Genomic DNA, 25376 nt, shown 5'->3' with positions numbered 1-25376 from the left:
ATTCCTTTCAAGTGTACATGGAATATTCTCCAGAACAGATCACATAATGGGCCACAAATCAGCCCTCAACAGGTACAAAAAGATTGAGATCATATCATGCATATTCTCAGACCACAATGTTATGAAACTGGAAGTCAAACAGAAGAAAAAATTTAGATGGACCACAAATATATGGAGGTTAAAAATCATCCTACTAAAGAATGAATGGGTCAACCAGGAAATTATAGAAAAAAATTTTAGATACATGAAAATGAATGAAAAGAAATGAAAGACAAAAGTCCAAAACCTTTGGGCTGTTGCAAAGGTGGTCTTAAGAGGTAAGTACATAGCAATACAGGCCTTCCTCAAGAAGCAAGGAAAGTCTCAAATACACAACCTATCCTTCCACCTAAAGGAGCTAGAAAAGGGTCAGCAAATAACCTAAAGCCAGCAGAAGAAGGGGAATAATAAAGATTAGAGCAGGAAAAAAAGTGATGTAGAAACAAACAAAAAACCCAATAGAATGGACTAATAAAACTAAGAGCTATTTCTTCAAAGGAATTAATAAAATCTCTAAACCCCTAGCCAGACTTACCAAAAAGAAAAGAGAAAGCCCCAAATCGATAAAAATCACAAAGGAAAGAGGAGAAATCACAACCAACACCATATAAATGCAAAAAGAAAGAAAGAAAGAAAGAAAGAAAGAAAGAAAGAAAGAAAGAAAGAAAGAAAGAAAGAAAGAAAGAAAGGAATATTACGAAAAATTACATGTCAACAAACTAGGCAACATGGAAGAAACAGACAAATTCTTAGAAACAAACTCCCCAAACAGGAAGAAACAGAACATTTGAACTGACCCATAACCAGCAAAGCAATTGAATCAGCAATTGAAAATCTCCCAACAAACAAAAGTCCAAGCCAGATGGCTTCCCAGGGAATTCCACACATTTAAAGAAGAGATAATACCTAATCTTTTCAAACTATTTCAAAGACTAGAAATGGCAGGGAAACTTCCAAATTCATTTTATGAGACCACCATTACCCTGAGGCCAAAACCAAAGACTCCACTAAAAAGGATAATTGCAGGCCAGTATCTCTGATGAACATGAAAGCAAAAATTTTCAACAGGATACCAGCAAATCGAATCCAACAGTACATTAATGATCAAATGGGATTTGATCCATGTGTCGCAGGGGTGGCTCAATATTCACAAATCAATCAACATGATACACCACATTAATAAAAGAAAGGATAAGAACCATATGATCCTGTCAATAGGTGCAAAAAATTTTTGACAAAATACAGCATCCATTCATGATATAAACCCTCAACAAAGTAGGGATAAAGGAACATACCTCAACATCATAAAGGCCATTTCTGAAAAGCCCATAGCAAGTATCATCCTCAATAGGGGAAAAACTGAGAGCTTTCCCCTAAGATCAGGGACAAGGATGTCCACTCCCACCATTGTCATTCAACATAGTACTGGAAGTCCTAGCCTCAGCAATCAGACCACACACACAATGAAATAAAAGGAATCCAAATTAGCAAGGAAGAAGTCAAACTCTCATTCTTTGCAGACCCCATGATACTCTATATAGAAAACCTGAAAGACTCCACCAAAAAAACTGTTATAACTGATATAGGAATTCAGTAAGGTCTTGGGATACAAAATCAATGTGCAGAAATCTGTTGCATTTTTATGTACCCATAATGAAGCAGCAAAAAAAAGAAATCAAAGAATGAATCCCATTTACCATTGCACCAAAAACCATAAGATACCTAGGAATCAACATAACCAAAACAGTTTTATGCAATCTGAAAACTATAAAACACTGATGAAAGAAACTGAAGAAAACACAAAGAAATGGGAAAACATGCCATGCTCGTGGATTGGAAGAACAAATACTTTTAAAATGTCTATACTACCCAAAGCAATCCAGTCAGTGCAATCCCTAAAAATACTACTAGCCTTTTTCACAGAGCTGGAACAAACCAACCTAAAATTTGTATGAAACCAGAAAAGGCCCCGAATAACCAAAAACAATTCTGAAAAACAAAAGCAGAGCTAGAGGCATCATGATTCCAGACTGCTGGCTGCATTAAGTATCTGATCACCAAGACAGTGTGGTCCTGGCAAATAAACAGCCCAGATCAATGGAACAGAACAGAGAACCCAGAAATGGGGCCTCGACTCTGCAGCCAACTAATCTCCAACACAGCAGGAAGACTACCCAATGGAAAAAACTCCCTTTGATAAACGGTGTTGGGAAAACTGGACAGCCGCACGTGGGAGAACGAAACTGGAGCGCTTTCTTACATCAGGCACAAAGATCAACTCAAAATGGATGAAAGACTTAAATGTGAGACAATAAACCATTAAAATCCTAAAAGAGAACACAGGCAGCAACCTCTTTGACATTGACCATAGTAACTTCCTCCTAGTTACGTCTCCCAAGGCAAGGGCAACAAAAGCAAAATAAAGTATTGGGACTTCATCAAAATAAAAATCTTCTGCACAGCAAAAGAAACAATCAATAAAACTAAAAGACAATCTATGAAATAAGAGAAGATATTTGCAAAAGACATATCTGATGAAGGGTTAGTCTCTAAAATATGTAAAGGATTTATCAAACTCAACACCCAAAAACCAAATAATCCAGTTAAGAAATGGGCAGAAGACACGAAGAGATATTTTTCCAAAGAAGACATCCAGATGGCCAACAGACACATGAACAAATACTCAACATGACCCATCATCAGGGAAATACAAATCAAAACCACAACAAGGTATCACCTCACACCTGTCAGAATGGTTAAAATTAACAAAACATTAAACAGATGTTGGCGAGGATGGGGAGAAAGCACAACACTCTCGCACTGTTGAGAATAAATCTGGTGAAGCCGGAACAGTGTGGAGGTTCCTCAAAAAATTAAAAATATAAAAATATATATAATAATAATAAATCTTTTATTTTTAAAATATTTTATTTATTTATTCATGAGAGAGACAGAGACACAGGCAGAGGGAGAAGCAGGGTCCACACAGGGAGCCCGATGCGGGACTCGATCCCAGGACTCCAGGATCACGCCCTGGGCCGAAGGCAGACGCCCAACCGCTGAGCCACCCAGGTGTCCCTAAAAAATATTTTAAAAGTTAAAAATAGAGCTACCCTATGAGCCAGCAATTGCACTACTGGGTATTCACCCAGAGAGTCCAAAAGTACTGATTCGAAGGGGCATGTGCACTCTGGTGTTTACAGCAGCAGCAGCAACAGCCAATGCATGGAAACAGCTCAGGTGCCCAACACCTGGCGAGTGGTAAAGAAGAAGTGGTCTATATACAGCCAAAGGAATATTACTGAGCCATCAAAAAGAATGAAATCTTGCCATTTGCAACAAGAAGGATGGAGCTAGAGAGAATTATGCTAATTGAAATTAGTCCAAAAAGGACAAATACCGTATGATTTCATTCGTATGTGGAATTTAAGAAATAAACGAACACGGGGGTGGGGGAGAGAGGAAAATCAAGAAACAGACTCAACTACAGAGAAGAAACTGAGGGTCATCAGAGGGGAAGGGGGTGGGAGGGGGAGGCAACAGGTGACAGGGGTGAAGGAGGGCACTTGTGCCGAGCACTGGGTGATGTAGGGAAGTGCCAAATCACTAAGTTCTACACCGAAGCTAATATTATACTGCATGTCAACTATATTGGAATTTAAATAAAAACAAAAGGATTAGGGACTTCTGGGTGGCTCAGTGGTGGAGCGCCTGCTGACTGGAACTCACAAATTAACGCGAAGATAATGTCCCACTCACGGCCATCACTCTCTCTGACTCTGAGGCCTCACGTGAGAGCCTGGCTAAAAGGTCAAAGGGGGTGCGCGCCCCAGGCCTCGAAAGGCCCGTTAGGAGGAGGCTGCCCCTCTGTCTTCACTAACCTCGGTGCCCTGGGGGCCAGGCCAGAGTTCTAGAACATGGGCAGGGCCTGTCCTCAGCTCTCCCTACATGCCACCTGCTCAGCCCCAAGCGACGAGCAGCTGCAGGCTGGACACACCTGGCCCCATCCTGGCCCGTGAGGCTGTGGGGAGAGGGTGGGAGCCTGCCTGCCAGGACCCTGGGGTCCTGACTGGGGGCTGCGCTCCCTGGACGGGACAGGAACACCGACGGCCGGAGCGGGGCGGAGGCAGACTGAGAAAGGTCTCTAACGTCGCGAGTAGAGGAGACAGCAGAACCTGCACGGGGACAGTGACTCCCAGACAGAGCGGCAGCTGGCAGCCCTCGGCCCCGCCACTCCTTGCTGCCCACCCGTCCGCCCCCGCCGCCCGGGGGCCGCCGGTCAGCAGCATTCACATCACCCAGGAACGTGACAGAACGCAGCACGCTGGACGCCTTGGGTCACGCGGGATCAGCACGCTCTCCGAGCAGGTGCCAGGTGGTTCCAGCACGAGGCGGGCAGCAGTGAGGGTGGTAAGAAGAGACTCTTCAGTGCCGACCACGCAACGGGGAGGGGGCCCAGTCTGATGCCCCCTGCTGAGGCGGCCAGGCCTTCACAGGGGCTGGGGGACAAGCCAGGGTTCCAGCAGAGACCAGGTTTGCTCACCGGTGCCTCCCTGTGCGAAGGGACGTTGTGGTGCCCTTGGAGGTGCCCACGGGGCCCGGAGGGGAAGAAGGTAGTTTCTGGAACGTCTGCGTTCCCGGGGCACAGCCCGCAGGCCGGGGAAGGGGTTCTGGGGCATGGACCGTCCACGTGTCCACGGGGGAGAGGGGGGATTTGTAACTGGGAGCTTCCTACAGTGACCGCCTGGGGAGGCGGAGGTTCTGGGGGGACACCAGGGACTCTGTGGCTGGCTCTCCAGGGCGGGCGTCCCCGAGCGCGGTGGCCTCGTGCTGCTGGAACCTGCCGGCGTGTGTTCGGGTCGCTCCAGGCGGGGCAGCGGGGGCGAGATGGTCCTGATGGTGACCTGCAGCCTTCACAGGCCAGAGAGGAGGCCCCGTGAAAGGACGAGTCTATCGGTGAGCGTGACAGTGGGGGGACACCATCCCCCGGGGCCCAAGCTCTCGCCCAGGAGCCATCCCTGGTCCTCCCTGCCTCACCGGCCCCCCGCCCCTCACCGCCCCCCCAAACGTCCAGCCTCCACCCCCAGCAACTCCTTCTGGCAGCGGCTGGACGTTTGTCTGCCCTCAGGCCCGAGCTGCTGCTGCCCCAGCGGCCGCTACCACGAGCCTCCTACCGGCTGCCCCACTGCCACTCGGCCCTCTGTGTGCGTGGTGGCCCCGCAGCCAAGCAGGCCGCTGAACCCCCACGTCCCTGCCCCGTGTGAACCCTCCTGCTGGACGGCGAGGCCTTCAGTGACCCACGTCCTGCTTCCCCGGTTCACACCAGACGCAGGTGACCTGTCCACACCTCTGTACGTGGGGGGGGGGCGTCCTAGCCCCGCGGCCTGCAGGCCTGTCCCCAGAGCTCCACAGAGGGGGCGCATCTCCTCCGGGTCATCTGAGTGTCGCCGTAGCAGGAGGCCCCTCCTGTCACTCCTCGAGCCTCAGACCTCCGGCCACAGTCAGGGACCGTCCTCGTTTCTTCCCGTGCTCGCCGACCCGCAGTCCGGCACAGACAGGAACAGGAATGTCCGTCATTCTGTTGCTCACTGGGCCCCGAAGCCTCGGAGCAGCAACGGAGACGCCGCGAGTGCTCAGTGAATGCTTGCCGTCGGGGAGCACCGGGCAGGCTGGGCCCCGGAGTCCTGCCGGCTGCTCTCCGCGTCTGCCCGCCGCGCTGTCCCGAACGCAGCTACCCCGACACCGGCTCCAGTTGGATGCAGGGCCCCGAGCACCTGCGTGCCCGGACGGCTGCCCTAGATGACCGAGACCTGGCCGGGGCCAGTGCCTGGAGAAGCCCCGTCCGCGCCAACCATGCCCGCTCTCAGGGGGATATTAAGAGCTTCATCCGCCTCGTCCGACCGGTGACCAGTGCCCGGCAGGCAGGAAGCACTTAAGGAACCATTAGTTGGGAAGAAAAGGAAATGGAATCTGTACTCAGCACGCCCATCTTTCCTGGTCCGGTGGGGGCATCTGGTGGGGTAACCTGCGGCTCCATCACGCCCCCAGGCCTGCTTCTCCCCCTCCTCACATGCAGGGTAACAGGATATAGACTGAGGAGCTGGGTCGCCGCTGGCCATGCAGGGTTCGCTCACACGTGTGACACATCTTCTGCATTCCAGGACCTCACACGGGTGACACGGGACTGGAAGGGCAGCAGCCACTGCAGGGAATGACGACATCTGCGTCCTCAGCAGCAGACCTGCCCTGGCCTGTCCCTGCTGCGGCTGCGGTCTCCGCGAGGCCCCCGAGGGGCACGGGGCAGGGGGCCGCGGTGGCACGCAGACGGCCAAGCCGCTCACATCTTCAGGGCACGGGATGGGACCCCCCAAGCCAGCCCAAAGGCGGTGGCTTCCCCTGAAGCACGTGTAGGGTAAGATCTCTTTCCCTGCCCGGACACCTGTGATGAACTGGAAGGATGGAGCCGGCCTTCAGGACAACGCGGCCCACACCGTGGGCTGGTTGGGAGAATCCGACTTCCTGAGACCCCCCAGGGGCTGGAGAAGCAGAAGGCAGCACTGCCCTGCCCCGGTAGTAGGAGGGCCCACTACCCGTCACCAACCTGTCGTGCCTGCAGACCCTACGGGAGACACGACAAGGGAGGAGGCACTGAGCCCCAGGCCAGCCCCGAGAGGCCCCCCACAGTGACCAGGCGGCTACACGGGACCCCAACCAAACCAGTCCGACCAAAAGTTCTGCGCCTTTCCGGCGCCTCGCTGCTCCCGGGGCATCTTCCTGGCACCCACGGAGTGCCAGTCGCTGTGCTTCACCTGCGCCCTCACGCAGTGCTCAGGACAGCCCTCCATGCGGGCAAAGGGAGCGAGTGGCCAGGTGGGAGGGGGACCCCACAGTCTCGGGGCCAGAGGGATGACGCAGAAAGCTCATCCCCACCAGCGCCGTGCCAGGGCGCCAGGTGTCATGTGAGCAGCAGGCCCTGCCGGGGCACCAGGCCACGTGGAGAGAGAGCCCTGGGAATGCCCGGGTGGGGCTGGGTGGGGGGCAGTCCCCTGTCTCACAGCCCTCAGGTCGGTGGCTGCACATGTAAGGTGTTGAGTCTGAGCGTGTGTCCCCAGGCCTGGCCTGTGTCCCGCGGCCCCAGCTGCAGAGCCCACACGCTGATGAGCACGGGGAGCTGAGCTGTGCCCGCCGGAGAGGAGCAGGTGCGGGAAGAAGGACGCAGACACTGCAGGGCCAGAGTCCGGGCCCAGGGACGACAGAGGCCAGATGTGGCTAGAGATCGTGACTCCACCTCTCTCGGCCCAGCTGTGGGCAAGTGCGGGGAGGGGCCCGGGCCTCGGGCCTGGTCGTCCTGGGGTCAAACACCAGCCTCCCCAAGCTCCCCCCTTAGCTGGCTGTAGGATGGGGCAACAATCCTTGTGAGGACAAAAGGGGAGAACCGACCACAGGTCTGGCACATCGTGGCTTCCCCGCACCTGCCCTAAGAAAGGAGGGTCGCCGACACTATCCGGTCCTGGGGGCCCTTCTGGACAGGAAGGGGCAGGCTTCCCTTCTAACAGACAGTCCCACTAAGAGGGCCGACGAAGCCAGGCTTGGAGCTGCCGAGGGCAGAGAGGGGCAGGGAATGGCTGGCCCCGTGCTCCCACTCAGCCTGGCCGGAGCAAGTGTCTGGGGGCAGCTGGGGGAGAGCAGACCGGCACGAGCTACGGGCGCAGGGATTCAGTGCAGGGAGTGGACGGTGCGCCCCGCGGCAGGGCCAGCAGGCTGCAGGTGCTGACCCTCGGCCCAGAACCCCGTCCCAGAAGCCATCCAAGTGGGACCACTGAGGCGGGCAGCACTGCAGGGCTGAACTCCCGGGCAGCTGTGCCTCCCCGGAGCTGCCCCTCGCCTCCAGCCTGGCCATAAGAGATTATAATATCCCTTCAGAATAGCCTATGCCTGTGCCAGAAAGTGAGGGACATGCTCAGAAGGTGATGGGGACATTCCAAGGGACACTGGAGCCATCCTGTGGCTTCTCACCTTTGCTCACAATTTACAGCTTTGCAGCTGCTTCCAGGTTTTAAGCTCCCATCCTGTAGTATATCAGGGAAAACACACATCCTATAAACATCCTATAAAACCAGGACTTCAGACAACAGATCAGCAGCAGGCTTCCCCTCCCGGCTTCCTTCCAGGGACTGAGGAGCATGCACACGCCCAGCGTCCTGTCCAGAGTCTTGGTCTTAGTCCTTCTCCCTCCCAAAGAACCTGCCGCTGCCTTTGACTTCCCGAGCCCAGTGGGCTCCAGTCTTCAGCACCCCCCACTACTCACTATTTCTTTTCTGATTTTGATTCACAGAGACCTTATTTTTCAGCCTGGCATTGACTTTTTAATTTACTCTATATATTTCACCTATTTACTGTTTGGAGAAGAGAGGATACATTCAAACCTAAATTATCCAAAACATCCTAAAGGGAAATTCAGCCACATTCCGACAGTGTTCTTTTTAAAAGGTCATAGGTCAATCTATCAGACTGTAGCAAAAAGACAGTGGGAGAGAGAATCCTGGAAAGAAGGTGGCAAAGCAGTTCCCTTTGCCGTGGGGACCCAGCCAGGGGAGGACCAGCTGGGGGAGGAGCAGCGGGGGGAGGACCAGATGGGGGGAGGATCAGATGGAGGGAGGATCAGCCCGGGGAGGACCAGCTGGGGGAGGGCCACCCCGGGGAGGACATGTGGGAGGAGGCCCTTTGATCCTGGACTGAGGCACCAGCTCTGGCCAAGTCCCCAGTAGGGCTGCCCTGGTGCTGCTGCCTCACAGGGCAAGTCCCCAACCCTCAGGGAAAAGGCACTGATCCCAACACCGGGTGAGGACCACCTGGCTGGAGGAGGGGCTGCGAGCTCCCTAAGTCACCTGAGCTGCCTCAGGTCAGCCCAGGTGGGGAGGCTAAGGCGGGAAGGGGAGAGGAGGGTTTCCGTTCCCCAGGCCGGTCGGTCGCGGACCCTGAGCTACTTCGCCCTCCCCAAGGCCCCACACTTTCCCTCAGCGCCCCCGCGCCCCCTGTCTGCAGCCAAGCCCCTCGCTCCTGCACCGGCGACCCCCATTTCCTGGGCGGACCCCAGGGCAGGACCCTCCGTGGGGCACAAGCACATGCCGAACAGGGCAGGGACCCTGCCTGCGTCCCCGGGGCTCCCACGAGGCAACGAGGCAGCGGGGCGGGCCCGGAGCGGGGCAGGGGGGAGTGGGGGGCGAGCGGGGGGAGCCGGGGCGACGAGGGCAGCGGGAGCAGCAGGGGAAAGCAGGTGGGAGCCACCGCCCGCGGCCACGGGGGCCGGAGCCCGCCCCGCCCCGCCCCGCCCCGCCGCGCCCCTTCCGAGTGGGCGGGGCTCCCCGTGGCCGCCCTCCCGGGCCCGCCGCCGCCCGCCGGGTCCTAGCGCCGGGTCCGGACCCCGGGGCGGGCACCTGCGCTGCCTCTCGCCGGTCGCGGCCCGCGGGGTGACCCGGCGGCCGGCCTCGCCGCAGCTGCCCCTCCGCCCCGCCCGCCATGAGGAGCGCGCAGCCCCTGGTCCTTCTGTCCCTGGTGGCTTTTTGCCGGCGCGGTGAGTTCTCTTCCGGAGCGGAGGGGCGCGCCCGGTCCCCCGCGCAGCAGCAGCGGCCACAGGTGGGAGGCGGGAGGGCGGGGCGGGTGCTCGCCCGGGGAGGGGCCCGAGGCTGTCCCGGCCGGACGGGGTCGTGGGCGAGGCGAGCCCGGCCGGGACCTGGGGGGTCCGAGGTGTGGGGTGGGGGCTGGCCGTGCTCCCCGCGCACCTGCCCGACCGCCTCCCCGCGCACCTGCCCCACCGCCTCCCCGCGCACCTGCCCCACCGCCTCCCCGCGCACCTGCCCGACGGCCTCCCCGCGCACCTGCCCGACGGCCTCCCGCGCACCTGCCCGACCGCCTCGCCGCGCACCTGCCCCACCGCCTCCCCGCGCACCTGCCCCGACCGCCTCCCGGCGCACCTGCCCCGACCGCCTCCCGGCGCACCTGCCCGACCGCCTCGCCGCGCACCTGCCCCACCGCCTCCCCGCGCACCTGCCCCACCGCCTCCCCGCGCACCTGCCCCACCGCCTCCCCGCGAGGACCTGTGAGCTCAGCCCGGGCTGCGATGCATCAGGGTGCGGGACGCCGACTCCAGGCGCCCACAGGCTCCGTGGCAGCCCGGTGTAGACGTCAGGGAGCTCACCCCGCTGCCCCGCCTTGGAGAGGGGCCCCCAGGCTGCCGGGGAATCCGGAAACCCAGCCGGGACGGGAGGGGCTTGCCCAGATCGCCGACCCAGAATGCTTGCAGTTGGGGCCGGGTCTCCCAAAAACACACAAACCGGACACCGCTGCCTCAGCCACCCACTCTTGGTGCTGCGCTGGCTTGGAGAGATGGGCGAGGGGCCGGCCGGCGCCGTGGACCCGGGCCTCTGACACCTGGACGGGCGACCCATGGCCCTTCCCAGGCTGAGTCCCGGCGTGGCGAGGTCGCCTTCTCTGGGTTTCAGGATCCCCGCGAGTCCAAGGACTCTTTCAGCCCCTGCGGTCTGCCCGGAGCTTGCCCTCTGAGCCCTGGCTGGCCAGGAAGACCAGGATGCAGCTACCCTGGACGGGACACCCCACTGGGGGTGCAGGAGGCCGGAGTGAGAGGACATACAAGTTCCTCCGGGGCAGTGAAGCTGTCACCAACATGGCGTCCGCACCCAATGAGTGTGTCCGGGCCTGTCACCACTTGCTGGGCGACCCCATGCCACTCCCGTCGCCTCTCCGGGCCTCAGAATCCCCATCTGTTCTGTAGAAGGGACATGCCCTGCCTACATCCTTGGGACTCAGATGTGAGTCTGGTGCAGTGTTTCTTAAGCTCGGGCCAGGATTGCCCAGCACAGGTTCCTGGGCCCCACCCTGTCCTCACGGGATCGGGAGCTCTGGAAATAGAGCCTGGGAACCTGCATCCAGGTGATTCTTACACGTGACTGGAGATGCTACTCATAATATATCGTGAGCTTTTTGTAAAAAGTAAAAACTCCAACCTTTTTTTTTTAAATCCAGAGCTGCCTTTTAATAAATACAAATCTCCCGATCCTTTTCTCAGTTAAGGACACACCCAAGCTGAAAATCACTCTGCTTCTTGGATGCCGCTTTGCCAGGAGATTCTGTTGATCTTTAGCTTCTGTAGTTTGTGTTCCAAAACAATAGGTGTTTTTTCATTTTTCTAATATTAGGTTTTAAGATTATGCTTTTTTGACACACACTTAACACAGTTGAGGATTCAGGCTATGGCTTCCTCCCAGATTGTTAATCCCTTTCTGCAGGGGCAGGGGGCGGGGCTATTTGTCCAGAAAAGGCCTAGCAAGGACAGACATAACTCCCCAGAGCCACTGAGTCATGACTGACCCCTAGTGGTGGCCTCTCTGTTGCCGTGTGGACCCATGTGCTGAGGTGTGGCCCCCCAGAGGCTCCCAGGAGGCTTCCACTCATTCTGCGCCACACTTGTCGCGCAGGGGTGAGAGGCCTGTCTCTTGTCTTTTGAACTCAGCAGGCAGAAAGCAACACATAAGTGTTGTTCTGGGCTCCGGCTGCCTTTTTGGTGGAGATGGGAGTGCGTCCCATTCCCCGTGGGTCAGCCTGCTGGTCGTCCACCCTCCCACCCCTGCCTACACAGGCACACGTACAAGTGCAAACCTGAGAAGGCAGGAACACACGCTGGGCTGGGTCACCAACATGGTCTCCCTTTGAGGGCAGGACAAGGACAGAGGCACCGGGGTCTGGGGGGGCCCCCTCCCTGTGGGTGGCTCCGAGACCACTCTGGCTCTCACTGGCTGGGGTTCCTCAGGTCTTTGTCTTAGTTTCCCCAGATGAGAAATGGGGAACAGGCAAGAAAGTCTGAGGTTTTCAGAACTGCCAACTCTGGAGCCCACAGCCCGTCCCCAGGATGGGGAATGGACCTTCAGGCCGGCCGAGTGCCCAAGAAGCAGGGCAGCCCCAAAGGTGAGCACGCGGAGCATCCCAGCCTGCAGAGCAGCCCTGGCCTGTCAGGAACCCAGTGGACCGGCCTCCTGGGGCTACAGAGACGTGGGTCCCAGCCTCTCCCTGTCCTACAGGACCAGGAGCTGCAGATTCTGACCCAGACACACCTCAGAAAGGCCAGAGGGGCCTGGCAAGTGATAGGGACATGCTTTCTGAAATGACAGGTCAGCCCACATACACACACAGAACAGGCTGTGGGAGGGACCAGCTTTAGCCTGGGGCTGCAGACGGGCTTCGGGGTATTCAAACAGCTGGCCTCTGGGAGGGTCCAGCGGAGCAGAGGCAGAGCTCAGAATCTAGGCCAAGCATCCAGAGGACCCCTCTGGACAGCCCCAGGCAGCCTGGGGGAGGGACAGCGGGCAGCAGGTGCACCCGGGAGCATCTTTCACAAGGCACTAAATACTGCATCTGCTCCAGATAGGCAGCGAGTTGGAAAGTGCAGGCGGAGGCTGAGTGGCGGCTCCGCAGCCGCATGTCCAGCCCTGCACCCACCCAGGAGCCCACCTTGGCCTGGTTGAGCCGGCAATCTCGGCCCGGCCCTCTGGCCCCACCCAGGGAAAGGGTTGGGCAAAAAGCAGGGCCCTGGCGCTTCAGGGAAGGTGGCTGGTGGTGAGCTTCCCACAGGATGAGACCCAGTCCCCTGGGCATCCCACCCCCTCCTGGTCCCCACTCTGGCTGCAGCTGCTCTCCTGCCCCTGGCTACTTCCTCTGCACATCTCCTCTTCCCTGCTGCTGGGCTTCCGGCTCAAGTGCCTTTGACCTTCCTCAGAGTCTCCCTCTGAGGCACCGCCCCCAGCTCTGCCCTTAGCTGGCAGCAGGGTAAACAGGACCAAGGCCCGAGATCACCTTCAGTCCCAGACGAGTGAAGGACACATGGGGCAAAGAGCCACGTACCACTGGGCAAGAGATCCAGGACCGTGGGCACTGAGGGTGCAGGCCAGGCTTCGGGCAGGAGCCACACCTCTCCTGTCCGCCCAGACTAGAGCCAATGGCCGGCGGGACCCTGGCACCCAGGTCTCAAAGGCACCTTCGCTCTGGAAGTCTGAACTCCGAAACCTTTGCCGTGGTCAGTCCCGTTCTCATGTGGAAGCACCAGCATGCACCCCGCTCGGTGACACGCACCACAAACCCCCAGGCAGGTTCATTCTGGTGCTTTGCCTGCTCTCGTCTCTGGCACATACCATGGTGCCTGGCACAGGACGGACATGTGACAGTCGGTGGCCTGGGGGCAGTGCTGGCCGAGGAAAGAGTGGCCTCACTCGGAAGTAAGAGTGAACCGTGACGGGGCAAGGCTAGGGCAGGGATTGGGGGGACAGTGAGGGCTGGCTGGTGCCAGAGGCAAGGGGCTTTGGATGCTGAGCTGGCGCATCGGGGCTGCAGGCCGGGAAGGCCCTGGCCGGGGGACTGCTCCACGACCCCTGTCCCCCCGGGTGGCATGTGGTGGCAGCGGCAGAGTCGGGCCGGGACGTGGCAGGGAGGCTATAGGAAGAGCGGGAGAGGGAGTCCGGATGGATGGACTTGGGATACGGAGCACACCTGCGGCCCCCGTCTTGGACCAACCGTCGGGGTGTGGGCTGCCCTCCCGCAGAGGGCAGGGGGGAAGAGGAGGTGGCACCAGGGAAGAGAGCCAAGCTCTGCCTCAGCGCCCGCGGGGGGCCCACACGGCGGCCTGCAGCCTCTTCCCGGCCCGCGCTGGCGCGATGGGGCCCCACAGCCTGACTGCGCCCGTTTTCCCAGGGGACTGCCGCGTGGCCAACGCAGAGGAGAAGCTGGTCGACGACCTTCTAAACAGAACCCGCTACAACAACCTGATCCGGCCGGCCACCAGCTCAGCCCAGCTCATCTCCATCCAGCTGCAGCTCTCGCTGGCGCAGCTCATCAGCGTGGTAGGTGCAGGCCGGCCCCCACGGCGTTGTGGTGCACGGCTGGGGCCCGCGGCTTTGCCCACGCTTCAGGCGAGGCCAGATCCTCGGCCACTCCTCTTCCTTGTGCAGGAACTAAGGAGTCTGCTGAAGCTGTGAGGCCCGAGGCCCCGGTGCGGTACCTCTTTCCTCCCGGGAGCACAGGCTCGGCTCGGGCTCTCCCCCTGCACCGCACGCCTGCCCACCCCTGGCACACTGGTCCCAGTTTGGAGCCACCTGCTAATCTGGGATCTCGGTATCAATTAAAATGCTTTGACTTCAAGTCTGAGAACATCTGAACACCAGTGGCTAAAACAGTAAGAACGAAGCCACAAGAGCAGGCCAGCAGGGTCCGTGATGGTCGGCGGTGTTGGGGTGCTACGGGGCTGCACGTGATTCTGGTTCCCCCCACAGTCGTAGGATGGTGGCCACAGCTCCAAACGTGACATCCTCGCACGACAATGTCTGTGGCAGGAGCTGGCAAATCCTTCCTGGGGTCCTATGTCGACTAGGAGGACAAGCGTCCCAGAGGGCTGCCCTGTAGGGATCCCTGGTGTCCTGGCCCCGCCTTAGCCACAGCAGCTGTGACATAGGGAGACACAGCAAGGAAGCTGGAGATGGGCCGAGAAGTCTGTGGGGGTCGTGGCTTTGTTAACAGAGAGGATGTGAAGGGAATGACCCCTGGGGGGGCAGCCCACAGGCCTCCTTCCCGAGCCGTGTGGGGACGGGACCAGTGAGCGTGGGTGTGGAAAGGGGGCCCAGGTTGCAGAGTTCACAAGCTGGGCCGTGGGGTGGGGACAGGGGTGCGGAGATCCCGGGAGCTCCCCTTCTCCCCTCCTTGTCTCTGAGCCGACACGTCCAGAGGAGCCATGGCCCTTCCCGTCCCATCGACAGGGCTGGAACCTGCCCCAGGAGTGGCTCTGAGGGGCATATTGCAGGCACCGTGTGGGTCATGGGGAGGGAGGCAAACGGTGGGGCTGAGCCTCCTGGGGCAGGTGGCTGGCTTCTCTCCCCCCCTCCCAAACCACTGCCCTGCAGAGGGCTGGGGGGAAGGCCCCTGGGAGGAAGCACAGCCAGAGGATGGGGGAGGGAGGAACGCACTCTGAGCCCCACTGGAAAGAATAGGGAATTCAGGCCAAGCCAGGCTCAGGCTGACGGCAGATCGGCTGTTACGGTCCAGCCAGAGGCTTTGTGCTTAATAGGGTGAGCCAGCTGCCTCTCTGCAGCTGCCGCCCGGGTAAGGGGAAATAGGCAGGTGGCCCCAGGCACACTTGCAGGCAGAGGCCGCCCCTACCAGGCCTCATCTATGGGCCCTGTGAGGCAACAGAAGTTACCAAAAGGAGGAGGGCACCCAACCTCCACCCCTGCACTGTGAGCTGTGATCACCCTGAAAGCAGGGTGGAGACTAGGTATTCAGTTCTTCAGTTCTAGGAGCTGCTTCTTCTGTATTCCAGGGTCTGGTTTTCAAGGAGGGAGGGTTATGGGCAAGACTAGTTTATTTTATTTTATTTTATTTTATTTTATTTTATTTTATTTTATTTTATTTTATTTTATTTTATTTTATTATTTATTTATTTATTTATTTATTTATTTATTTATTTATTTATTTTGCAAGACTAGTTTAAAGATGGAAGCTTCTAGGGAGAAAGCAAGGAGTGTGTGCTGGGCATGGCAGCAGGCCCTCACAGTGCTCCCTGGGGCGGCCAGGTCTTGAGCTGGTGTCCTCAGTGCGTTCAGCAGCCACTGTGGGTGAGAACGTCACAAGTGATGTATCTGGAACGCAGGTGGCCATGTAATATGTTTGCTCAAACTGACCCAATTGCTCACTTAAGACCTATGCATTTTACCGTATGTAAACTTTACTGCAACTTAAAGAAATGTTTTTAAAGAAAGATAAAGGCATTCAGCGTTTGGTAAAGGCAGAGTAGGTTGCTGCAGACTAACTTTTCCATAAGAACAACTAGAAAAGCTGTATAAAAATGCCTCTCCCTGCACAAATCTGTTTGACAGTCTTGGAGAATGCACCCAGGTCTTGAGGGACCAGGTTCCGGGAGGTGACCCTTTGGTCTGTGGTGCTTTTCCCCACATGTGATGACAGGTACACAGTAAAAGCCCAAGGGGCTAAGAAGCTGAGTACAGCATGGTGGCCATGAGGCTGGAAGCCCAGCTGAATATCTGGTGCTCCTCCAAGGCTGGGGGCACATATCAGCATTTCAGCCCCACGAGATGCAGAGACCCTGAAAAGACCACCTATAAAAGTAAAAATGGATCAAAAATAGACCAGTCCTCAAAACAACTAAACATGCTTTGAACCAGCTCAGATACAGACTAGATAAAGGGGATCTGCCTCTCCTCTAACTGCCTGCCATTAAGCCAAAGTCAGTACTCCCTGGAGGCATATGAAGCTTACTAGGCACACAATAAGGCAAGATGAAATGAGAAAAGACCGAGAGAAAAAAGAAGACAATGGAAACAGATGCACAGATGATTCAGATATTGGAGTGATCCGACAAAGATTTTATTTTTTTTTAATTTTTATTTATTTATGATAGTCACAGAGAGAGAGAGAGAGAGAGAGAGGCAGAGACACAGGCAGAGGGAGAAGCAGGCTCCATGCACCGGGAGCCCGACGTGGGATTCGATCCCGGGTCTCCAGGATCGTGCCCTGGGCCAAAGGCAGGCGCCAAACCACTGCGCCACCCAGGGATCCCCCGACAAAGATTTTAAAGCAATTCCCAATAATGGGGCAAATTTTATGTTACATGCATTTTACCACTATTAAAAATAAATAATGAAGACAATTAATAATAAATTTTTCTGAATAAATTTTCCTAAAAGGAAAATAACAGCCATCTGTACATTCAAGGAATTTATAATGATGGAGAATTTAAAATTCACTGGATGGGGTTAATAGCAGATGGGTCATAGCAGAAGAGAAGGTTAATGCACTGGAAGAGAGGTCAATAGAAAATATCTAGACAAATGACCAGGTAAAGGATGCAGAAAAGACTATAATATAGTACATGACGAAAAGGTCAGCTCTATCCTGGGTCCTGGGAGTTCCAGGGAAGGAGAAACAATCAAACAGAAGCAGTGTGTGAGTGATACTGGCAGAACTTTCCAAACCTGACCAAAGACATGAAAATACAGATTCAAGAGTCTCTATGAACCCTCTGAGGGATAAACACAAAATCATACTCAGGCTCACCTTGGCAACTCCTTACAACCAAAGGCAAAGAGACGATCTTAACTGTGGTAATGGTGGGAGGATGGGGGCGAGGTAGGGGCGACCATAATAATGACAGCTGAACATGGAAGCCAAGATGCTGAATGACACTTTAAAGTCCCACAAGAGGGGATCTGGGTGGCTCAGCGGTTTGGCGCCTGCCTCTGGCTCAAGGTGTGATCTTGGCGTCCCGGGATTGAGTCCCCCATCAGGCCCCCTGCGTGGAGCTTGCTTCTCCCTCTGCCTGTGTCTCTGCTCTCTCTCTGTCTCTCTCTCTCTGTGTCTCTCATGAATAAATAAATAAAATATTAAAAAAATAAAGTCCCACAAGAACAAAACTGCAAGCCTAGAAGGTAGACAACCAGTGAAAATATACTTCAAAAATAAAGGTCAAATAAAGATGTTCTTAGGCCAAAAAGAATTTAACACAAGACGAGCAAATCCTAAAGGACGTTCTTTAATCATAAGGAAAACAATCCCAGATGGAAACATTGAAACGTAGGAAAGAGTGAAGCACAGCAGAAAGGGTCAATGTATGGGTGAATTTAAGTTAAATCGACTGTATAAAACAATAGTAACTCATGAGGTTTTAATCACATGTAGAATTAAATAATGACAGCACTAGCCTGCTTCAGGAGGGGACAGAGGGTGCTAAAATGTTTGACATCCTTGCCCTGTTCTGGAAGCAATACAGCTACTCATTTATATTAGATTCTAACACATCAGATACATGCGTATTATAGTCACCAGGGTAGCAACTAAAGAAGAGTCCTGTTGCTATGCACAGAAAATGGAATGACAAAATAACTAAAACATAGCAAGAAAGAAGAGGAAATGGATGGTGTAGAAAACAGACTGTAGGTTTAAACTCAAATAAAATCAGGGATCCCTGGGTGGCGCAGCGGTTTGGCGCCTGCCTTTGGCCCAGGGCGCGATCCTGGGGACCCGGGATCGAGTCCCACGTCGGGCTCCCGGTGCATGGAGCCTGCTTCTCCCTCTGCCTGTGTCTCTGCCTCTCTCTCTCTCACTGTGTGCCTATCATAAATAAATAAAAAAAATTAAAAAAAATAAACTCAAATAAAATCAGTAACTAAATTAAATGTAAATGGCCTAAATAATTAGTACAAGACAATGTGAGGATGTCAGCTGCCTGGATTTCCAGAAGGAGGGAATAGCATGTGCAAAGGGAGGAGCAAAGAAAGGAGCGCACGTGGGAGAGTGCTGGGGTGTGTGCCGACTGGAGCCCATGGGGAGGGTGGAGGGGGCAGCCGGTGTAGGGCCATGTCTGTGCTGAGCAGGACTTTGGCTTTTACTTTGGGTGGACGGGGAAGGAGGGGGTTTCAGCAGAGCTGCATAGTCTGAGAAGATGAGAACAGCCTTTGGGGAAGTTCACCCTGGCTGCTGAGACAGCCTGGGTGAGGAGAAAGACCACGGGGCAAGGAGGAAGATCGAGGGGCAAGGAGGAAGACAGGGTGGGAAGAGGAAGATGGGGAGCAAGGAGGAAGACTGGGTGGGGCGGGGGAGGAGGCAGATGGCCTGGGTTTGGGGGGGCCAGGGATCGGGGCAGATGCTGCTGGCCGCCCAGGCAGCCGGGCTGAAGCAGACAAAGCTGCGGCGCAGCAGGCAGCGTCTTCAGGACTTGGGGTCAGAGGCCCCGGTGTCCGGCTCGTGGAGTCATCGCAGGGCCCGAGCCAGCGCAGCATTGGTCCGGCAGGTTCACGAGCTGTGGCCCACACGCTGGGGGGTGGGATTCGACCAAGCCGTCCCAGCGACGGTGGGCAGCAGCTGGCCACCTGGCAGAGCTCAGCGCCCTCGCCTTCCTCCCCCCTCACCTCCCCGTTTCCCTCCCCAGAATGAGCGTGAACAGATCATGACCACCAACGTCTGGCTGAAACAGGTAAGTGCACACAGGATCCGCAGCGGGGGGCATGTCCTCCGGGGCCGCCCCTTGGTGGTGGCGACCTCGGAATGACAGGGCCTCGCCCGCGTGCGCAGGAGTGGACCGACTACCGTCTGGCCTGGAACAGCTCCCGCTACGAGGGCGTCAACATCCTGAGGATCCCCGCCAAGCGCATCTGGCTGCCCGACATTGTGCTTTACAACAAGTGAGGGGCGGGGCTGGTTGAGGAGGTGGGGGGTGACAGGTAGAGGAGGTGGGGGGTCCGGGCAGCAGGCAGAGGAGGTGGGGGGCGGGGCAGCAGGTAGAGGTGGGGGGGCCCAGGGCAGTAGGCCCAGCCTCGGGGAGTCCTCGGTCCCCACACCAGCCCTGGGCCTCACCTGTGCCTCACTCACCGAGCCGCGCCGGGCGGTGAGGCTGCAGGAGGAATTAGAAGAGGGCAGCGCCAGCAACCGCCACATGGGTGGGGAAGTGGAGGCCGGGGGACGGGGGTCACCCTGGCTCCTCAGGCACAGCTGGGACCAGGGCCAGCATGTGGGCTACGGCCAGGGCTCGTTCCGTCCCGCCTCCTGGCTGGCTGGCCCTCACCGTGTCGATGCTGGGCGTTGGCAGCACAGTCTCTCCGGTCGGCCGAGGGGCCCGGAGAGCCTTGTGGGCTCAGTGTCACCAGCAGCATGTGAAACAAGCCTGAGGTCTGTGCACACCAGGCCTGGGTTCGGGTTCTAGGTGTGCTTCTTCCTCATTTTCTGACCCTGAAGACGTCACCTACCTTCTCAGTATCCCCACCCATCGGACGGGGATGCTACTAAACCCCAGGGCCGTGACCCCTGCTGTCCCGTGAGGGCAGCGGGGCCAGAACGGCGACCACGGGGCAGGCCTATGGGCTGGCCGGCGTGCTCATCGCACTCCTCTCGCGCCCCCAGCGCCGACGGGACCTACGAGGTGTCTCTCTACACCAATGTGGTGGTGCGCTCCAACGGCAGCATCCTGTGGCTGCCGCCCGCCATCTACAAGAGTGCCTGCAAGATCGAGGTCAAGCACTTCCCCTTCGACCAGCAGAACTGCACCCTCAAGTTCCGTTCCTGGACCTATGACCACACGGAGATCGACATGGTGCTCAAGTCACCCACGGCCAGCATGGACGACTTCACCCCCAGCGGCGAGTGGGACATCGTGGCGCTGCCTGGGCGCAGGACGGTGAACCCGCAGGACCCCAGCTACGTGGACGTGACGTACGATTTCATCCTGCGGCGCAAGCCGCTCTTCTACACCATCAACCTCATCATCCCCTGCCTGCTCATCACCTCGCTGGCCATCCTGGTCTTCTACCTGCCATCCGACTGCGGCGAGAAGATGACGCTGTGCATCTCCGTGCTGCTGGCGCTCACCGTCTTCCTGCTGCTCATCTCCAAGATAGTGCCGCCCACGTCCCTGGACGTGCCGCTCATCGGCAAGTACCTCATGTTCACCATGGTGCTGGTCACCTTCTCCATCGTCACGAGCGTCTGTGTGCTCAATGTGCACCACCGCTCGCCCAGCACCCACACCATGGCGCCCTGGGTCCGGCGCTGCTTCCTGCACAAGCTGCCCACCTTCCTCTTCATGAAGCGCCCCGACAGCAGCCCCTCGAGGGCCCCCCGGCCCGGCCAGCCGCAGCCCAGCGGGACCGAGGCCGCCGCCCCCCAGCCCTACGGGAGCCCTGTGTACCCTGTGAATCCCACACCTGCGGCCCCCAAGTCCCCAGCGGGCTCGGGCTCCGGCGTGGGGTCCACGGCCCGAGACCTCCGGCTGAGGGCTTCCGGGAGGTTCCGGCGGGACGTGCAGGAGGCCTTAGAGGGCGTCAGCTTCATCGCCCGGCACATGCAGAGTGACGACCGAGACCAGAGCGTAAGTCTGGCCCAGCCCCACTTCCCACAGCCCCTGCCCGGGGCCCCCAGCTGCAGCAAGGGACCCACTGCTGGACCGAGTGTGTGGTTTCCTGCGTTGGGGAAGGGGAAGGAAGGAGCGAGGATCCCTGTTTGTTTTGGGGTCCCCCAAAAGCAGCCCCTGAGGTGAGGGCCTGGGCCAAGGTGGTTCAGTGTGGGTGACCTCAGGAAGCCCAGGAAGGAGGCAGCCCCCGAGTACTGGGCTCTGGGGGCTGGGTCCTCGGGAGACCCCATGAGGAGCAGGGGGCAGAGGAAGGCAGAGCGGGGCCGCGGGGCTGGAAGGTGCCCAGCCTGGGGGACCAGGGTGGGCATCTGTTCCTGCCCTCACCTGCCCGTGGGGCAGCCACACAGGTGGCCCCGGCGACGGGGGTCAGAGCCCCGCGGCCCAACGACGCTGCGTCCAGGGTCATAATGCCGAACGGAAGACGATTACATTTTTTGGAAGATTTTTTGTTTATTTATTCATGAGAGACACAGAGAGACAGAGAGACACGGGCAGAGAGAAGCAGGCTCCATGCAGGGAGCCCGAGGCGGGGCTCGATCCCCGGACCCTGGGGTCAGGCCCTGGGCCCCCCGGGCTGCCCCAGAGTCTTAAAGACAGGTCGAGTTTACCTCCCCAGGACAGAGGACGGTCTGCGGCCCGGGCAGGGGATGCTGGCCTCCGTCTGGCGCCCCCCGGAGGGTCCGGGACCCGCTTCCACGCCCCGCTGCCAGCAGCCGCATACGGGGCGCCCCACGCACAGCCCCAAACAGTGGTCGGAAATCAGGGCTGTGGGAGCGAAACCCCAGGGGCAGGGAGAGGCCGCAAGGGGGCGGGGGGAAGGGGAGAGAGGGGGAGGGGCGGGGAGGGGACGGGGAAGGGAGCGGGTGGGAGGGCGCGCGTGGCGTGGGGGCGGGGGAGGGGTCTGGGGAGGGAGGGAGAAGGGGCGGGGCGGGGGGCGCAGGGCGGGGCGAGCGGGGAGGGACGGGGGAGGGGCGGGGGGCGAGGGGCCGGGGAGGGGCGCGGCGGGGGCGGGGCGGGGGCGGGGCGGGGCGGGCCTGGCGGGGCGGTTCCAAGGAGCCCAGACCAACGGGGCCGCTGACGTCACCGGGTCCGCCCAGAGCCCCGGGCCAGCCGCCGCCGCCGCGTCCTGCGAGTCCTGCTCGGGCCACTCCCGCGGGGTCATGGGCGCGGGGACCCCGGCTCAGCCCGTCCCCAGCGCACAGCCCACAGCGGCCCGGGGATGGGGTCGGGGCGGTGAGGACGCGGCACGGGGAGGCTGCCCCGCGGCCGGAGGAGCGGAGCCGGTTGGGGACCAGGCCCTGGGGCAGCGGGTTCAGCAGCGGCTTCCAGGCGTCCTGCCCCCAGGCGCGGGGTGCGCCCCAGATCCTCCTTTGGGTAGAGCCGGCCCAGGGAGGGGGCTGGGCCTGAAAATAAGGGAACTGGCCGAGGATCCCCGGGGGGCTCAGCGGTTTGGCGCCTGCCCTTGGCCCGGGGCGTGACCCTGGGGTTCCGGGATCGAGTCCCGTGTCGGGCTCCTGCATGGAGCCTGCTTCTCCCTCTGCCTGTGTCTCTCTCGGTCTCTCTTTCTCTCAGTGTCTATCATAAATAAATCAATCTTAAAAAAAAATAAATAAGGGAAGGGGCCTCGCATTCCCAGGCCACCGGGTGGCTCTAGGTCACAGCACGGCCCTAATAACCCTTCCTGGGGATCCCTGGGTGGTGCAGCGGTTTGGCGCCTGCCTTTGGCCCAGGGCGCGACCCTGGAGACCAGGGATCGAATCCCAAGTCGGGCTCCCGGTGCATGGAGCCTGCTTCTCCCTCTGCCTATGTCTCTGCCTCTCTCTCTCTCTCTCTCTCTCTCTCTCTGTGTGACTATCATAAATAAATTTAAAAAAAATTTTTTTTAAATATGAAAAAAAATAACCCTTCCTGGACGGCCCAGCACCCCGGGGGCCTGCAGGGCTGCAGGGCTGGGGGTGCTGGCTGGGTGAGGGCCGGGGGTCCCAGCCCCAACAGTGAGGGCCCCCCTCCGGGAAGGAAGGGGAGCAGGGAGGTCCCGGCACCCGTAATGGGCCCTCTGTCTGCCCACAGGTCGTGGAGGACTGGAAGTACGTGGCCATGGTGGTGGACCGCCTGTTCCTCTGGGTGTTTGTGGTCGTGTGTGTGCTGGGCACTGTGGGGCTCTTCCTGCCGCCACTCTTCCAGACCCACACCCCCTCGGACGGGCCCTAGGCCCCCAGGGTGGCAGGGGGGAGGTGGCACAAGCAGCCAACTGGGCAGTTTGCTGCTTCCTTCTGAGCGATGGCTGAGGAGGCCCTAAGAACATCACCGCGCGCAAACCACCAGTCAGGGGACAGGATGGAAGCCCCAGCTGTCATCTCTGAAAGCCCCGGGGAACCCAGCAGAACCCCTCCCTGCACCGGGGAGTACGCGGGGCATCACAGCCGCACCCCTGTGTGCCAGGAATCCTGCCCGTAGCCCGGCCCAGCTGTCACCCCATCGCTCTCCACTCCCCCGCCCACCAGCCCATGGGACTCCTCTCAGACCCCTACACACTTCTGGATTCTTCCAGCTCAAAGCCTGTGCATTTGCTGTACCTGCTGCCCCGCCCGTCTGCCCGGGGGCTGCGCCCTGGCTGCGGTCCATTGTCTGCTCCCATGTCCCCTCCCCGAGAAGCCTTCCTCGGCCCTCCTGGGCACCTCAAGTTCTCAGTGCTGCTGTGTCGTTCCACGTTGCACCCACTTGAGTGTGAGCTCTGAGACAGCAGGAAGTGTCCTTCGTGCTGGCGGCACCGTCCCCAGGGCATAGGCCTGAGCTCAGCACCCAGCAGGTGTTTAATAAAGGTTTGTTGAATGAATGAATGAATGAATGAATGAATGAACGACTCCTGTTCCTTCTTCAGGCTCAGGTCCTGTCCTCCGAGTAGCCATCCCTGTGCCCCTCCTATGAGAATGACCCTCTCCCGCGCACTCCCCAGCCCTGGTCACATGCTGCTTTGGAGCAAGGTGGAGTTCCCAGTGTCCCTACAGATGGTTTGATGCGTCAACACACCCGTGGCGCCCAGCACCTGGCACATGATGGGTCGTTAAAATACTTGTGCAATACAGGAGCACTGAATTGCATATTTTAAATTACACAGTAAAGTTGACTTTTACGTAGTGTTCTCTCCCCATTAACTTGATGTGTGTCATCAGGACACAGGAGAGCACGGTCACCCAGACGGCTCCGTCCCTGCTGGTCCCTCCAACCAGCACTAGGGTTTGGCCTTTACAAGAACAGCATTCCAATGAATCACACAATGTGTCCCTGCTGGAGAGGGGTTGGCTTTTGTCCCTCAGCGCAGGCCTCTGAGACGCCCCTGTGTCGTCACATGCACGTACCAACCCGATGTCCTGTGAACGCTGATCCACAGTTATGTACTTACCAGTTCTCAGAAACTATGAACAGAGCTGCTATCAAATCTCCACACGTATGGGATTTTGTGTCAACAAGAGTTTTCATTCGTGTAGATGAACACCCAGGAATGTGATCGCTGGGTTCTGTGGGGAATGTGCTTTAACTTCTGAGCCCGGGATCCCTGGGTGGCGCAGCGATTTGGCGCCTGCCTTTGGCCCAGGGCGCGATCCTGGAGATCCGGGATCGAGACCCACGTCGGGCTCCCAGTGCATGGAGCCTGCTTCTCCCTCTGCCTGTGTCTCTGCCTTGTCTCTGCCTCTCTCTCTCTCTGTATGACTATCATAAATAAATAATTAAAAAAAATTTAACTTCTGAGCCACCGTGGCACTGGGCCCTGGAGGCCACAGCATCTTGCATCCCCACCCGCACAGCGTGAGAGGCAGCAACCCTCGGCATCTGTCTGCAGTTGGTGTCGACTGATTCGAGCCGTCCCAGTGGATGTGTGGAGTATCAGCCAGCTTTTAACAGGCGTTTCCCTGGTGGCTAATGCTGCTGAACATCTTTTCACGTGACTTTTTTTTTTACCTTTTTTTTTTTTTTACTTTTTTTGCCTGTGCATACATGCCCTCTTTCATAAACTGTGTGTTTAACTCTCTTGCTCATTTTTAAAATTGGGTTTAGTTTTCTTACTGTTGAGATTTTAAAAACGACTTTATTAAGGCGTGACATATATAGTATAAAATCCACCCTTTTTAAATATATAATTCAAGGAGTTTTAGTAAGTTTATCACCATAATCCAGTTTCAGAACACTTGCCCCACCCCCAACAAGACCCTCATATCTATCTACTCTTACTTCTGAGTTTTCAGGGTGCTTTATATCTTCTGGATACAAGTTCTTGGTTGCATACCTGAGTTGCAATATTTTTCAAATTTAGGGGCTTTTACCTCGAGATTGAGAATGCTCTACAGGGGGCCCGAGAGATTGG

At 57.6% G+C, this 25376-nt stretch overlaps 1 protein-coding gene across 1 annotated transcript; it reads left to right on the top strand.

Moving 5' to 3' along the window:
* The first annotated feature begins 9494 nt into the window (after positions 1–9494).
* On the top strand, positions 9495–23785 carry CHRNB4 (cholinergic receptor nicotinic beta 4 subunit). Its single transcript, XM_055341315.1, has 6 exons — positions 9495–9613; positions 13798–13946; positions 19040–19084; positions 19183–19292; positions 20008–20971; positions 23084–23785. Exons 1-6 carry the CDS (start codon positions 9559–9561, stop codon positions 23222–23224), a joined length of 1464 nt encoding a protein of 487 aa, XP_055197290.1. The 5' UTR covers positions 9495–9558; the 3' UTR covers positions 23225–23785.
* The last annotated feature ends 1591 nt before the right edge of the window (positions 23786–25376 follow it).

This window comes from Nyctereutes procyonoides, unplaced genomic scaffold, assembly GCF_905146905.1.
Source record: "Nyctereutes procyonoides isolate TBG_1078 unplaced genomic scaffold, NYPRO_anot_genome, whole genome shotgun sequence".
Lineage (NCBI taxonomy): Eukaryota > Metazoa > Chordata > Mammalia > Carnivora > Canidae > Nyctereutes > Nyctereutes procyonoides.
This window is presented reverse-complemented; position numbering and strand designations above follow the sequence as displayed.

What these genes read in the sequence shown, in the direction of transcription:
- CHRNB4 (XM_055341315.1), top strand. Translation starts at nt 9,559, where the DNA reads ATGAGGAGCGCGCAGCCCCTGGTCCTTCTGTCCCTGGTGGCTTTTTGC. An exon ending in TGGCGCAGCTCATCAGCGTG is followed by an intron (nt 13,947 to 19,039) that starts GTAGGTGCAGGC and finishes TTCCCTCCCCAG; the next exon opens with AATGAGCGTGAACAGATCAT. An exon ending in GACATTGTGCTTTACAACAA is followed by an intron (nt 19,293 to 20,007) that starts GTGAGGGGCGGG and finishes TCGCGCCCCCAG; the next exon opens with CGCCGACGGGACCTACGAGG.